At 41.0% G+C, this 16,023-nt stretch overlaps 1 protein-coding gene across 3 annotated transcripts in view; it reads left to right on the top strand.

Moving 5' to 3' along the window:
- The window catches only part of DNAH1 (dynein axonemal heavy chain 1), a 125,713-nt gene extending 109,758 nt beyond the window's left edge, over positions 1–15,955 (top strand). For 2 of the 3 annotated variants that reach the window (XM_079967202.1, XM_079967204.1), the window contains 14 exons: positions 368–519; positions 1,630–1,826; positions 2,321–2,465; positions 2,710–2,868; positions 3,684–3,815; positions 4,399–4,569; positions 4,869–5,048; positions 11,468–11,644; positions 12,161–12,331; positions 13,050–13,180; positions 13,739–13,883; positions 14,227–14,433; positions 14,798–15,032; positions 15,650–15,955. In XM_079967202.1, the coding sequence (XP_079823328.1) occupies positions 368–519; positions 1,630–1,826; positions 2,321–2,465; positions 2,710–2,868; positions 3,684–3,815; positions 4,399–4,569; positions 4,869–5,048; positions 11,468–11,644; positions 12,161–12,331; positions 13,050–13,180; positions 13,739–13,883; positions 14,227–14,433; positions 14,798–15,032; positions 15,650–15,771 (2,324 nt within the window). In that variant the 3' untranslated portion in view covers positions 15,772–15,955. Of the gene's footprint in view, positions 1–367; positions 520–1,629; positions 1,827–2,320; positions 2,466–2,709; positions 2,869–3,683; positions 3,816–4,398; positions 4,570–4,868; positions 5,049–11,467; positions 11,645–12,160; positions 12,332–13,049; positions 13,181–13,738; positions 13,884–14,226; positions 14,434–14,797; positions 15,033–15,649 lie in introns of those variants that run through there. The other variant, XM_079967203.1, reaches the window with a different exon arrangement.
- Positions 15,956–16,023: the final 68 nt, after the last annotated feature.

The following is a 16,023-nucleotide window of genomic DNA, read 5'->3' as shown; positions in this document are numbered from 1 at the left end:
GTATGTAATCCAGAGATGCGGGTGTTCCTGATGCTGTCTGCCCTTCCCTCACCATATCTAAATTGTTCTACTGTCAAGCTCTGTATGAGAGAATTATTTTAAAGCACTGGCTTTTAACTTGGTATCCTTATAAGTGCAAAGCACTTGGCTTTTAAATGGCCTTCAGCCATCCTAGCAGTTTTTATTTCTTCAGGCAGTGTTCAGTATGCCAGCACCAGACAGGAGGCATGAGAAGTTTTTCTGGCTCACTAGTGCAGGCCTAAGGCCTCTTGAATAATGAACACAGTGCTAAAGCATATGGGAATATTGTGGGTCATTTCCTCCTACTCGCTGTCTGCATTGTTATTTTGTGATTTCTTATTTTCAGACACCCTAAAGAAGCGAATAGCAAATATCAATAAGTACCTCACCTTCAGCCTCTACAGCAATGTGTGTCGGAGCCTCTTTGAGAAGCATAAGCTCATGTTTGCATTTCTGGTCTGCATCCGGATCATGATGAATGAAGGCAAAATAGACATGGTCAGTGAAACTATGTCCTCGGACCCTTTTAAGCAAGTATCTGTACGATCATGAACTGCTATGAGACTGCTTTTCAAATCATGTAACTACGCAGTGTACAACAAACATGTCTTAAAGCATAGCCCATTGATAAAATGCAGCATCACCTATTAAAATTGGTTGAAGGCACCACCCTGTGTTTCACTGGTGGCACAGAATGTTCAGATACAGGCATCTGGGAAACCTGATTACGCCAGGTGTGTGTGTGTGTGTGTGTGTGTGTGTGAGAGAGAGAGAGAGAGAGAGAAAGAAAGAAAGAAAGAAAGAAAGAAAGAAAGAAAGAAAGAAAGAAGTGTGTGTGACAACCACCTGCTAACTTGATCCTATCTCTCTTTCTGTGAATGGAACAGAATTCATGGAATGAGGCATTCCCACCTTCCCTTTCCTTCTGCAGCTCCATGAACTTCCTGAAAATCTATTATAGGAGTGAGGTGGCTGGGTGACCCTTGGGAAGGAATATGGGAGGCTGTTTCAGATGGAAAAGAGAAGTGACAAGCACCCAGTTCCCTTTACCTGAGCAGAGGAGCATCTGTTTGCTGCAGAAAACACCCATGTAATGTTTGTGTTCCCCACAGCAGTTGCAATTTGTAGAGCTACTGCTACGGTGTGCTTCCAGACATATATTCCTGGGGCAAATCCATTCCATACACTAAGGCACATCCAACACACATTTAAAGCACATGACCTCCCCCCCCCAAAAAAAAAGAATACTGGGAACTGTAGAACTACAAATCCCAGCATCCTTAACAAACTTAAGTAGTGTCACCGAAAGTTACGTTTCAGGGAAGGGGGAGCAGTATTACATACCTTTGTTCTTAAACCTGTGACCAGTGCAGAACTGTCCTCACAAATATACCTTATGGAAGTGATGGTTGCCCCGCCCGACAATTTATCATGCTGACTGGTCCCTCGTCAAGAGCCTGCAAACATTTTGACAAGCCTGCCATCTGTGGGCCAGAGAGGTGAACACCTCCATACATTGGCACTTCTGGCCATGGTTCATGGAAGGAAATTTCACAAGCAGAAAGTCTAATTCTTCCTGTCTTATTGTTTGTGATTTTTTACATTCAGGATGAATGGCGATACCTAATTTCTGGTGGTGCAGTTAAGACCATGCGGGATAATCCAGCTCCTGCATGGTTATATGAAAGAGCATGGAATGATATCTTGGCCTTGACCAACCTACACAATTTTTCCAGCTTTGCAGATGATTTTGTGGCAAATCTGAATGGTTTCCGAGCAATTTTTGACAGTGCAGAACCTCACAGGTGACATTTCCCCTTCAGTTTCCAGTAGGGTTGTAGGTCCTGTACTGTTTTTTGTTTGGCTGTGCCCCCCTTCCCCATCCCTCACCCCCACTGCTTGCCAGTGGTAATTCTGCCCAGAAAATGGCTAGAGATTTGTTACTGACCTTGCCAGCCCCTTAAAAACATCAGAAGAGCCCTGCTGGCTCAGGCCAAAGGCCCAGCTAGTCCAGCATCCTGTTCTCACAGTGGCCAACCAGATGCTATGGAAACTCCTGAGCAGGACCTGAGTGTAACAGCATTCTGCTCACCTATGATTCCTAGAATCTGGTGTATGGAGGCATATTGCCTCCAGCAGTGGAGCTAGAGCACAGCCATCAAGTGATCTGTCACAAAGATTGATCCCATTATAGTTACCACACGAAATCCACTCTGAGAAGCCTGTCGTCTTGCCCTATGCCTGTTACATTTTCAGTGTGAAATGTGAAAACCTGACACAGCCCTTTCCTCTCTTGCAGGGAGCATCTGCCTGGCCTGTGGGACGCCAAGTTAGATGCCTTCCAGAAGTTGCTGGTCCTCCGTTGCCTGCGAGGGGACAAAGTCACCAATGCAATGCAGGACTTTGTGGCTGCCAACTTGGGGCAGACCTTCATTGAGCCTCAGGTAGCTACCAGCAGTTGAGCGTGGGTGGTAGGAAGGGTGAGCAGATAGATGTTTGGCAAAACCATCACCTCATACTGTCTCATCCTGCCGCCTTCTTTCTCAAGTCTAGCCATGGCCTTATTCCCAACACTAGATAGCAAAGCATAAGACGGGGAAACGCTGTGCACTGACTCTGAGCAAATATCTTCTCCGTTGTCTACTACCAGTGCTTAATAGAAAATTTCCGCCTTTATTCCCATTTCAGACTGCAAACCTCTCTGTGGTGTTTAAGGAATCTGCCGCTACTACCCCTCTTATCTTCGTCCTCTCTCCCGGCACAGACCCAGCTGCTGATCTCTATAAATTTGCTGAAGAAATGAAGTTTTCTAAGAAACTATCTGCAATTTCTCTTGGACAGGGACAAGTAAGTGCCCAGTGCTATAGTGCTGCACATCCCTTAAAACATGGCTGATCATCATTAATTGCTCTGTAGCTCTTTTCCAAAGAACTTTGGAAGTAGATTCCTGCCATTACTATCTTTGAGTGGATAACTAAGTATAAGAGCAGTGGATGTGTTCAAGTCCACCACTGAGTTTTCATGTCTAAGTACAAGGTTTCACCCGGGGGGAGCTGAATTCAGCTCTTCCAGCACCCACTACAAAATACTGCAAACCTGTTTCACACACTTTCCTGCTTTCAGGAATTCTGGGTAACGACACTTGTGGACTCTGATCCACAAAAGCTGGTGACATAATAAATTTGTCAGTGTCTTGAAACTCTTAATCATGTTTGCTGTCCTGCAGTATTCCTTCTTACATCTTGTATGGGTTTCTCCTGCAGGCAGACATGGACTTTGAGAGCCTACAACGCTCTAAGTGACCTTCACGCCCCTAAGTCAGGGGTGGGGAACTGGATCCAACTGACAGCCCAAATCCTTATATCCCCCACCTCACCTGTCAATCACCTGGTGCCACATTGTCAGGTGACCTTTTTCATGTGGCACTGCACACAAAAGGCCCAATGGGCATCAGGGTTTCAGTGCACAGTGTTATGCAAGCCCTGACAATCAGCTGATTGGTGGTGCCTACCAACTCCCTTTTAGTCCATCCACCTGGCTTTCTTAGTTTTCTTAGTTTTTCAGGTTTCTTAGTTTTTCTGCCTTCCCTAATTCCCTGCTGACATAGTACAGCCACCCTGACTGACCTGTGGATAACTGTGTCATTCTGTGTTGCTTCTTAGGGTCCCCGCGCAGAAGCCATGATGCGCAGTGCTATGGAGCGTGGGAAGTGGGTCTTCTTCCAGAATTGCCACCTGGCTCCAAGCTGGATGCCTTCTTTGGAACGACTCATTGAAGGCATCAACCCTGACAAGGTGACACACAGATGGACTTCAGCTTTTGCTTCCCTGTGCATTTTCAGCAGAAGCCATAAAGTTTCTCCCTGGATCCTTATGTAAATGTTTATAGGTAGCTGTAGAAAAATTGTTAAAGTGATGGGACAGCAGTAGTTAGGCACAATCTTTCTAGAGTTTTCTACTTTCTTTGCAGAGCATGCTTATGATGCCAACAAGAATCTGGGCAAAAAAGGTGGAGGAGGTAGGGATTAGTTGCAGAATCTTGAGGCTCCATATGGGAGCAAGTTAATAAGATGAAATAGAATCTCCAGTGAGCATTTTTTTGCTTCTATAAAGGAACTCGCAGCAAGTGTCACTTTCTCTCAATGTTCTCCTTACACATTCTTATTGCAGGATGTCTTTGAAAGCTCACAGGAGTAAGCAGGATATCTTAGGAGAAACTTTGACTGTTCCCTCCTGTGAAAAATATATTTGCTGGTCTCTTTGTGATGGAGGAACACTCTAATGGGAGTGAGAAAAGACTCTTCCGTAGAAAAGTTGTTTCTAAAAAGTAGAATGGAACTCTTTCAGATTATAAATGGCTCATATTTTAATTGCCTAGGTGCACCGGGACTTCAGACTTTGGCTCACCAGTTTGCCTAGTAACAAGTTTCCAGTGTCCATCCTCCAGAATGGATCTAAGATGACTATTGAGCCACCACGGGGAGTAAAGGCTAATCTGCTGAAATCTTACTTAAGCTTGAACAATGACTTTCTGAACTCCTGTACCAAGGTAAGAGGTCCCATTTTCCAAGTTCTCAGACAGCACTTCCTCATTCCTACCTTTCTCCCGCCAAGGGATTGGTTACCATAAGCTTCTGAATCAGTCCCTGTTCCTCTTCACTGCTTCTGTGCCTCTTTGCACAAAGGGTACCACGTTACAGTGGTGTACAGCCAGATTTTTTTTGGGGGGGGGTGCCTTTCTTGCTCATTAGAAGCAACTGTTAATGGAAATGTTGTAGCAGCTTCTTATCCTGTGACACTTAGGACCCTTTTCTCAATGCATGTCCTCATTATTTCTGCATCTTGCAGCTTACGGAGTTCAAATCCTTGCTCCTCTCGCTTTGCCTCTTCCATGGGAATGCACTGGAAAGGAGGAAGTTTGGGCCACTGGGGTTCAACATTCCTTATGAGTTCACAGACGGAGATCTGCGCATCTGCATCAGCCAGCTGAAGATGTTTCTGGATGAATATGAAAACATCCCTTACAAGGTAGGAGGAGAGTGGTGCATGCCAAGGGTGAAATCTGGGGTGTGAGAAAATGTGTGTGAAGGAATAAAATCCTCCCAGGAAGACGGATTATGTAGGTGACCTAATACTTGGGGGAGTGGGTCAGATAGTGCTTCTAGCCTTATTGGAAATACTGCTAAATAGCCTGAAGTTCCACATTTGGCGGAACATATTCACCATTTCTCCTCAGTTCTCTGGAGAAGCAGTAGAATAACTTGCTGCAACACAGCAGCTGCAGCATAATATACTTAAGGCCTCTCTTGCCACATGCTCTGATGCGACAGGATTATCTGTCTCCAAGCAGTGGGCCTGAATATTGTGTACAGTTTAAATTACTCAAAAAATTTAAACTGGGTTCATTTGGACTGGTCCAAATAATCTGCCTTTGCACAGCCTTCATCACTAGTCAGTGTTTGTCAACAACAACAACAACAACAATAATAATAATATTAAACCATGCCTATCTAGCCATGCCTTCCCAGCCACTATCAAACCTTCCGCACCCTCTTATCCATTGCTACCACGCTTGTTAACTGTAAATCCATTTCTTGCATTCAGCATGGTGTACCCTTATTTCCCTGTCTAATATTAACAACAACAATGATGATGTCTTTTTTTTTTTTTTTTTTATAATAATTTTTATTAATTTTCCACACATAAAATGAAGAACAATGTAACACAGTATTACTTCATAATCATCGGTTCATACTTTGACTTCCCCATACCTCCCAATCCCTGCATCCTTGTTTAAAATTCTTTAGCAACCCTTAAGTCCATTGTCTTAGTTCTTTTTCAAAAATATTTCTTAAGTTTTTTTGTTTACTGCTGCAATTCTTTACTTCTTACCCCCTGACATCTTAACATTCCTCAATTTTACAATTATTTTTAAGATATATCTTGAAGTTCTTCCAGTCCTCTTCCACTGTCTCTTTCCCCTGGTCCCGGATTCTGCCCGTCATCTCAGCCAGTCCCATAAAGTCAATCACCTTTGTTTGCCATTCTTCCAGAGTAGGTAGTTCCTGCGTCTTCCAATACTTTGCCAGTAGAATTCTTGCTGCTGTAGTGGCATACATAAAGAATGTCCTATCCTTCCTTAACACCACTTGGCCCACCATACCCAAGAGGAAAGCCTCTGGTTTCTTAGGAAAAGTCCACTTAAGAACCTTCTTAATTTCATTATAGATCATTTCCCAGAAAGCTTTAACCTTTGGGCAGGTCCACCAAAGGTGGTAGAAAGTGCCTTCAGTCTCATTACATTTCCAACACTTATTATTAGGCAAATGATAAATTTTTGCAAGCTTGACTGGGGTCATGTACCACCGGTAGATCATTTTCATAATATTTTCTTTTAAAGCATTACATGCAGTAAATTTAATACCGGTGGTCCATAACTGTTCCCAGTCAGCAAACATAATATCATGACCTATGTCTTGTGCCCATTTAATCATAGCTGATTTCACCGTTTCATCCTGTGTATTCCATTTTAACAGCAAGTTATACATTCTTGATAAATTCTTAGTATTGGGTTCCAACAATTCTGTTTCTAATTTTGACTTCTCTTTCTGAAATCCTATTTTCCTGTCCTGTTTAAACGTCTCATTTATCTGATGGTAATGCAACCAATCTCGAACCTTAGGTTTTAGTTTCTCATAACTCTGAAGTTTCACCCTTTCCCCATCGTATTCTATAATCTCATGATATTTTGGCCATTTAGAATCCATATTAAGCTTTTTTACTTCCCTAGCTTCCATCGGTGACACCCACCTAGGGGTTTTGCTTTCCAACAAATCTTTGTATCTAATCCAAACATTATACAATGCTTTCCTTACAATATGGTTTTTAAAACTTTTGTACACCTTTACCTTGTCGTACCATAAATATGCATGCCAACCAAAACTATTGTCATACCCTTCCAGATCCAAAATATCAGTATTCTCAAGAAGTAGCCAGTGTTTCAACCAGCAGAAAGCTGCTGATTCATAGTAGAGTCTTAAGTCCGGCAGGGCAAACCCCCCTCTATCCTTTGCATCAGTTAAAATCTTAAATTTAATTCTGGGCTTTTTGCCCTGCCAGACAAATTTTGATATATCTTTCTGCCACTTCTTGAAACAATCCATCTTATCCACAATCTGCAGCGTCTGGAATAAAAACAGCATTCTAGGCAATACATTCATCTTAATGGTAGCAATTCGGCCTAACAAGGAAAGTTTCAGCCTTGACCATATTTCCAAATCCTTTTTAACTTCTGACCAACATTTTTCATAATTATCCTTAAATAAATTCACATTCTTGGATGTTAAGTTTACCCCCAGGTATTTTACCCTTTTTGTAATTTCCAAACCTGTTTCATTCTGAAAACTCTCTCTTTCTTCCATTGTTAAATTTTTTTCCAACACTTTCGTTTTTTGTCTATTCAATTTAAAACCTGCTACTCGACCAAATGTTTCAATTAATTCTAATACTCTTTTAGTACTAGTGTCTGGCTGTTGCAAAGTCAATACTAGGTCATCTGCAAATGCTCTTAATTTATAATGTCTAACTCCGACCTGAACTCCTTTAACCAACTGGTCCTTTCTGATCATGTTTAACAAAACCTCCAGGACCGATATAAAAAGCAAAGGAGATATTGGGCAGCCCTGTCGTGTACCTTTTTCTATAGGTATTTCTTCTGTTACCACGTTATTTACAATTAATTTGGCCTTTTGTTGAGAGTATATTGCACCTATACCGTTTTCAAAACCTTGTCCTACCCCCATCCCTTGGAGATTCTTTTTCATAAAAGTCCAACAAATGTTGTCAAAGGCTTTCTCCGCATCCACAAAAATCAAAACTGCTTTCCTATTAATGTCAACGTCCAGCAGCTCCAAAATGTCTATAATGTTCCTCACATTGTCTGACATATGTCTACCTGGGAGAAAGCCTGTTTGGTCCTTATGAATCTCATCTGCCAACACTCTTTTCAATCTTTTTGCCAAAATGTCTGCAAAAATTTTGTAATCCACATTAAGTAAAGATATAGGGCGGTAGTTTTTAACTTGGTTCTTCTCAGTCTCTGTTTTCGGTATAAGTGAGATGAAAGCCTCTTTCCACGATTCAGGTGCCTTTTTCCCCTTTAAAATTTCATTGCAAACTTCCTTCAATGGTTGTATCAGCCATTCTTTCAGCAATTTGTAGTATTTGGCCGTCAGGCCATCTGGTCCTGGTGATTTTCCCAATTTCATATTTTGAATGGCACCCTCTATTTCTTGTTCTGTTATTTCCTCATTTAAGATCCTTTTACTTTGTTCTGAGATTTTTGGTAAGCCGTATTTTCTAATGAATTCTTCTATTTCTTGCTCGTTAGTTGGCCCTTGTGCATACAATTTCTTAAAAAAGCTTTGAAAACAATTGTTGATCTCATTGGGTTTGTGGATAATCTTTCCATCCATTTCTAAACTTGTTACCGTGTTCATTTTCTGCCTTTTTTTCAATTGCCATGACAGAAGTTTCCCACATTTATCCGCTGACTCAAAAGTTTTTTGTCTCATTTGCTTTATCTTCCATTCTATTTGTTGGTTCATAAGTTCCATGTATTGCATCTGATGAAACTTTATTTCTCTCAAAATCTCATGAGACTTTGGTTTAGACCTCAACTTCTTCTCTCCTTCTTTTATTTTTTCTAAAATTTTTTCCTTCTTTTCATTTTGTTGCTTCCTCTTAATGGAATTTTGTTGAATTAGGAAACCTCGCATCACGGCTTTGCTTGCGTCCCAAATTATTCTTTTTTCCACATCTGTTTTCCTGTTGATCTCAAAATAATCTTTTATTGTTTTAAGGGCCTTCTTATGGATCTCTTCATCCTTGAATAGGGTGTCATTCATTCTCCATCTAAAGGAACCAGTTGTTGTTAGTTTCATCTCCATCTTGACCGCGTTGTGGTCGGAGCACGTTTTTGGGCAGATTTCTACTTTTTTTGTTCTTGACGCCAGACTACTAGAAATCCAAATTTGGTCTATTCTTGTCCATGTCATTTTTGCTTCAGAGAAGAAGGTTCCCTCTCTCTCTAGAGGATTCTTTATTCTCCAAATATCAATCAAGTCCATAGTTTCAGTCATTTCGAAAAAGATCTTTGGTAGTCTCCCTTCTTTTGAAATCACTTGTCTCTGTGCTTTATCCATGTTTGTTGAAACAACTCCGTTCATGTCTCCCATCATTAGGATTTTATAGTCTAAAAAGTCAACTAATGTCTCATGCAACTTCCTAAAGAATTCGGCCTTCCCTTCATTTGGGGCATAAACTCCCACAATTAATATCTTTTCTCCTTGAATTTGTATTTCAATTGCCAGGTATCTTCCTTGTTCATCTTTAAATATTAATTTTGGAGCCAACTTTTCCTTTGCATAGATCACCACACCTCTTTTCTTTACTTTATCTGATGAGATGAATTCTTGACCGAGTCTCTTATTTATTAATAATTTCCTGTGTATCCTGGCGATATGGGTTTCTTGCAAACATATTATGTCTAATTGTTCTTTCTTCAGAATGTGAAAAACCTGTCTTCTTTTCCGAGGAAGGTTCAAACCATTACAGTTCCAACTAAGGAGTTGCAGAGACATTTTGTATTTAGGTAGCTGTTCCTCCAACTGCTCCAAGCTTCTGCTCTTCCTCCGATGGTGGTAGTGAAAGTCCAAATGACAAATTTGCTATATCGGGTGGTTCCCTCTCCTCCACGGTTCCTTTCTGCAAATCCTCCAGATACTTCTCTAGAAATTGTTCTTTGTCCTGAATTGTTTTTATTTTGATCTTCCTTCCATTGAAGTTAAAGGACAGTCCTTGTGGAAATTCCCATCTGAATGGTATGGTGTTTTTCTTCAGCAGGTCTACTAGACTCTTGTAGTATGTTCTCACCTCTAAAATGTATTTAGGAATGTCCTTAAAAATCTGTATCTGACAATTTTGGATCACCAATGCCTTTTGGTAATGCAAATTCAATATTCTATCTCTTTCTTCTTTTGATCTCAAAGTAATTAAGCAATCCCTTGGTTTTTTGTCCTGCCTTCTACCCAATCGAAAGGCTGAAATTATCTCAAGTTCCTCATCTTCCTCCCATTCTTCCCGCCAAAAAGTTATGATATTCTCTGTGAGAAATTTCACAAGGTTGTCCCCTTCCACTTCAGGCACCAATCTAAATTTTAAATTCTTCTCTTTACGTTGAAGTTCCAGTAAGGAGAGGGCTGCATCATGCTCATTCACTTTTTTAACAATAGGCCCAAATTTTTCCTTTGTCTCTTCAGCTGTTATTTTTGCACTTTCTGCAATCTTTCGTGTTTCTGAATTTTCCTGAATTAATCTATTTATAGAATCTGTGTTCGATGCGACACTAGCCGTATTCACGTCCAACCTTGTTGTCAACTCTGTTAATTTTTTAGAGTTCTCTGTCGAAAGTTTTGTCAATGCTTCCAGGGATTGATTTATTTTAAGTAGAGCCTGAGTCATAGGATCCATAGAAGCTGGTGTTTTTTCCTGCACAGCTGCAGTTCCTGATATAGAGGCCCTTTTCTTGTGAGCTAGTTTTGCTTTCTGCCTTGTTACTATCTCATCTGTAGGGGCACTCATATCCTCAAGGTCGTTCTCACAGAGTTGATTCCCAAGTGGAAAATCCCACTGTTACTTTTTCAAGTGCAACAGTTTCAGATAGAGCCCTCTAGAGGGAGTATTCAATTGTATCCAAATGGCAAAGATGGAAAAACAACAAAGAAGCAAGGGAATACAACAGTAGCCAAAAGTTTCCAATATCCAAATTGTAAAGTCTCTGTTTTTCTATGTGGCCAAAATGCAACAAAGTACATCTAAGGTCCGATAACTTTTTTGCAAACAAGTCCCCACTTCTCAGAGTTGGACAGACCACGTCCCAGGTGTCTTGTTTGGGCAGCCCGACCCCAGGGGATTTGGCAATGGAAGTTCTTAATTTTTCATTAATTTTCCAGCAGATTAACAACGTTCCAATCCCTTCCCCCCTTCTCCAATGATGATGTCTTATTTATATGTCACCCATCTGACTGGGTTGCCCCAGCCACTCTGGGCAGCTTCCAACAAATTAAAACATCAGACACTATGTGTTTGGAGTAGTTGAGGCAAGCCAATCCAAGCTTGTGCTTGTTTTAATGCTGTAGCTGAACCAGCCAGAGAAAAAGTTATTGACGTGTGTAAGTAGATGGTGGAGACTTGGATCCCTGTGCATGACAGAAGGCAGTTGTACTCGTGATCTCTTGCATGGGTGCTCTTTCCCTGGAGAGTGTTTCAGTTCTTCAAGGTGGCTTCTGGCATGAAAAAAGAGGGCTGGCAAAGTGCCCCAAATTGTTCTCCTCTTGTACCCAAGCCACAACCTTCTTTGCCATTTCTATGTGCTTGTCCTTTTGTAGGTTTTGAAGTACACAGCAGGTGAGATTAACTATGGAGGCCGGGTGACGGATGACTGGGACAGGCGCTGCATCATGAATATTTTGGAAGATTTCTACAACCCAGATGTTCTCAATCCAGAGTTTTCTTACTCAGAATCTGGTGTCTACAAACAGATTAGTACCACTTATGACCTTAATGTAAGTTGCATAAACTAGTAGGCAAACACACTGCACTGTAGAAAGAATTAAACCTATACTAGTCTGAGTGTGGTGTTCTGTATGTGCCTGGTTAATTCAAAAGTGAACCACTTTTCTAAGAGTCTGTATCAGATTTGGGAAGATCTCTCACAGATGAGTCTGTTCATGAAACAAAATGCACGATGCTGTCGCAACGGTTGTAACAGTTCTTCCAAAATACAAATTTTGGTTGAAACCCTGAGTGACAGGTTAACCAGGTAAACACCTAATAATTTGCACTATTGCACCATTTTAGTGTTGTTAGCCGCCCTGAGCCCGGCTTTGGCTGGGGAGGGTGGGATATAAATATTATTATTATTATTATTATTATTATTATTATTATTATTATTAATTATTATTAGAATGTGTTCTTTTATAACTGTTGGAACAGTTTCTCCCTTTCTTTCAGTAGTTTACTTTTGGTCTTTCTTAAAGAAATTCCTCCTCATTGTTCTGCATGTTGATTTTCCTCCATAGGGATACATCCAGTACATCAAGAGCCTTCCCCTCAATGACATGCCTGAGATTTTCGGATTGCATGACAATGCTAACATCACCTTTGCTCAGAATGAGACTTTTGCACTACTTGGGGCCATTATTCAACTTCAGCCAAAGACATCAACAGCAGGAGGGCGGAGCAGGGAAGAGGTCTGTAAACCTGCTACCCTAATGGAAACTTAGTGCATACCCCCACCCAGAAATACTCTTTAATAGAAAGAGCTGCCTGTATACCAAGAGGCAGAACAGAAATGGCTCAGAATGCCACAATGGGCACAGTTCAGCTTCCTGAGAATCTTCCCTTTCATTTTAAAACAAAAACATTTCTTGTCCTTATGGCTGAGAAGAGAACCTGAAAAGTGTTTGAGCAATGTCTCCTGAAATCTCAGAAAGGAAGCAGAATAAGAGTTCTAGGAGGCAATGACAGCTCTTGGCCATGACTAAAAATCATGCAGAATGTTATGCAAAATAAATAATATTCAGCAGCACTTAATGTGCATAATTTCTACAGATCACAGAATTCAGCACTTTTTTGTGCAGAAATTGAATTGTGAAGTCAGAATATTTTTTAAAAAAATGAATAGCATTGTCCTCATTACAGAACTACTTTGCTATGTGAAGATCTCTACCTGTCTTACAGTAGACATCTCAAGGGTGCAAAGGCACCCACCTTAAAGGTTAGGTGACCTTACAGCCTGACGGCAGTATAAACTGCATATGTAATGTGAGAGCAGAAACAAATTACAGAGTAGAAACAATTTAATTTTCATCTTAGACACGAGTCTTCTCTCACCCAGTTTAAATAAGCTACTCTGAAGTTCTCCACCCACAAACTGTTGCTTCCGCGTCTTTTCCATCCATTTTCTAGATTGTGGAGGAGACCTCAAAAGATATATTGGAGAAAGTGCCTCAGCCCATTGACTTGCAGAGAGTAATGTTGAGATATCCTGTACTGTATGAGGAGTCCATGAACACTGTTTTGGCGCAGGAAGTGATCAGGTACAAGTCTTACTTTAACCCAGCTTTTTGCAGGACTCCTCTGCAGGTGCCTCTCAGAGTTTACAGTTTAGTAAACTGAAACTAGTAGAGGAGCAACTGCTAGGGAGAGCAAGTAGATACAATAGATCTGCAGGCAGGTAAATGAGGCAGGAGCTGCCTTTCTCCACCTGTTTGGGCATTTGAGGACAAACCTCATTTACATTACCCTCACAGCACATATATTTGTGTTTCAGCTTAAGGTTATGAAAACTGAACTATTTATAGCTTTTCTGACATTGAAATGTGGAAAGAAACAAATACCCCCTCCCCATCCCAGAATTCATATTTCAGACATATTAATATCTAGTTATGCTGAAAATGAATTTAAACAGCCTTTACAGAGCTGCATATGATATAATGTTGAGAATTTTGTTGAAAATCAGCAAAATAAATTAAACATGATATCCCCAAGTTTACACAATAGTGTAGTCATATATGCTCACAGAAGTTATTAAAATCACAGCATTGGATTAGTTTGCTCTTTTTTTTAACAAGAATACCTGCCTTGATTTTGCACAGATACAATCGTCTGCTGGCAGTCATTGCAGCGAGTTTGAAAGATCTGCTGAAAGCTCTCAAAGGCCTAGTGGTGATGTCATCCCAGCTGGAACTGATGTCCATCAGTTTATACAACAATATTGTCCCAGAGATGTGGAATAGTAAGGTACTTCTGAGTGCTATGCACAGTTTTTGGTAGTTGCAGCAGTGCAGCAGGTTGTTTTGCAAAATGGGAGAAACACCTCTACACCACTTAGCTGCTATGACTGGTCAGTTTTTTCATAAGGAACGCCAAGCCAGACTGAAACTTCACAGATGTACAGATGAAGCCAAACATTAAAAAACACTTTTTCTTGCTTACATTGTAGAAATTTAGCACCATAGATTACTGGCTGACCAAGTAGAGTTAATTTTAATTTGCATTTAAAATGTTTGCCTCATAGCAATTCAAAGGACTGGGACTTACAGATGCTTAACAGCTCTTTCTTCCAACGCCATTCTTCCCACAGGCCTATCCCTCCTTGAAGCCCTTGGCCTCCTGGGTGAACGACCTGCTGCTGCGCATTGACTTCTTGCAGAGGTGGATTGAAAAAGGGATCCCACCTGTGTTCTGGATAAGCGGCTTCTTCTTCCCACAGGCTTTTCTAACAGGGACACTGCAGAACTTTGCCAGAAAGTCTATCATATCCATAGACACCATCTCTTTTGACTTCAAGGTCAGTGGATCATGTATCAAAAGCTCATCAAGTGATGTTTTCTTACCCTTTTACCTACTGAAAACCCAAGTGTCAGCTTTGCAAGTGAAAGGTACCTGTGGTTCCTAGTCCCCCATTACATTTAAACCACTACAGTAGTGGTTCCCAATTACCACAAAGCACCCCTACTTTTTAAAATTCGGTAGTTTGTTATGTAAATGGTGATACAGGTATCCCCAACTAGACACAATCATTCTGCTCAGATACAGACAAACTCCTTTGATATAATCCCACAGGCAGGCTTCTTTTTCTGTTGTTTCAAACTGGCACATTTCTTTTACCTGATTGATTGATGAAAACTTGCTTTCCCACCCTCTCAATTTAGGTGATGAGTCAGCCTGTGCAGGCACTAACTCAGCGTCCTACAGAAGGATGTTACATCCATGGCTTGTTTCTGGAAGGGGCTCGCTGGGACCCCATGTTCTTTCAGCTTGCAGAGTCACGGCCAAAGGAGCTGTACACAGAAATGGCAGTCCTGTGGCTAGTTCCTGTGCCTAACCGCAAGCCTCCAACCAAAGGCATCTATCTGTGTCCCATCTACAAGACATTAACTCGTGCAGGTAAGCCTTTCAGGGAAAGGTTGGGTGAAGGATGCCAAAACTTGGAAAGGAACAGTATTAGAAATTCTTCTCATGAATCTAGCCTTTCTCAACTTTAGGTCCACAGATGGTGTAGGACTACAACTCCCATGATCCCTAGCTTAGTAGTGGTCAGGGATGATGGGAGTTGTAGTTCAACAACATATTAAGAAAGGCTACAGTAATCTCTCAGTAGGGGAGACAGGTGCTTTCTCATCTAAAATTCTAACCTGATTTTCAGCATATGTCCCTTTGCATCTTTGACTACTTTTAGCAAGATAAAAAGCTCCCCCCATCTCTCAAACAATCTGGGCATTACAAACAGTCCCTTGTTACATGGTGTTTGCATAAACCTTTGCTAGGGAAGGGGAAGCAGAACAAACAAGGAAGAAAGTGCTCTGCCCTCCAGCCATGACAATTTTTTCAGCTACTTTTCAGTCTCCAGAGATTTCTTTTGCAGAAATCATGCCAGTTTGAAAGACAAAAAAACTCCTGTAGCAAATGTCATTTCAGCCATAGGATCATCAGCCTGTAAGTGATACAAAGATATTATCTTCTTCAGTATACTACAGTCTAACACTGTTCATTTTCTTTGCTAGGGACACTGTCCACAACGGGCCATTCTACTAACTATGTGATTGCTGTAGAGATTCCAAGCAGTAAGCCTCAGAGGCACTGGATTAAACGGGGTGTTGCCTTGATCTGTGCCTTAGATTTCTAAACACTGAAGGAATAGACTTGAGCAGCTTCTTGAAGCTTAGAAGAGAATGAAGTTATGCAGGTGCTCTATGCAACTAGACTTGTTTGATGAAGCCGCCTCTGCTGAAACACAGCTGATCATAAGATTGTGATAATGCTATCATTTCATTAATTTAATCCTGTAACATTAATAAAATATCAACTTTGGTTTCGCAGACAAGTGTGGCACTCCTAACTGGGATTTCCCTCATCCTGTAGACAAAGAGGACACAAG

This window comes from Podarcis cretensis, assembly GCF_951804945.1.
Source record: "Podarcis cretensis genome assembly, chromosome: 2".
Taxonomy (NCBI): Eukaryota; Metazoa; Chordata; class Lepidosauria; order Squamata; family Lacertidae; genus Podarcis; species Podarcis cretensis.
The sequence above is the reverse complement of the archived record's forward strand: the minus strand, read 5'-3'. Positions and strand labels throughout refer to the sequence as shown.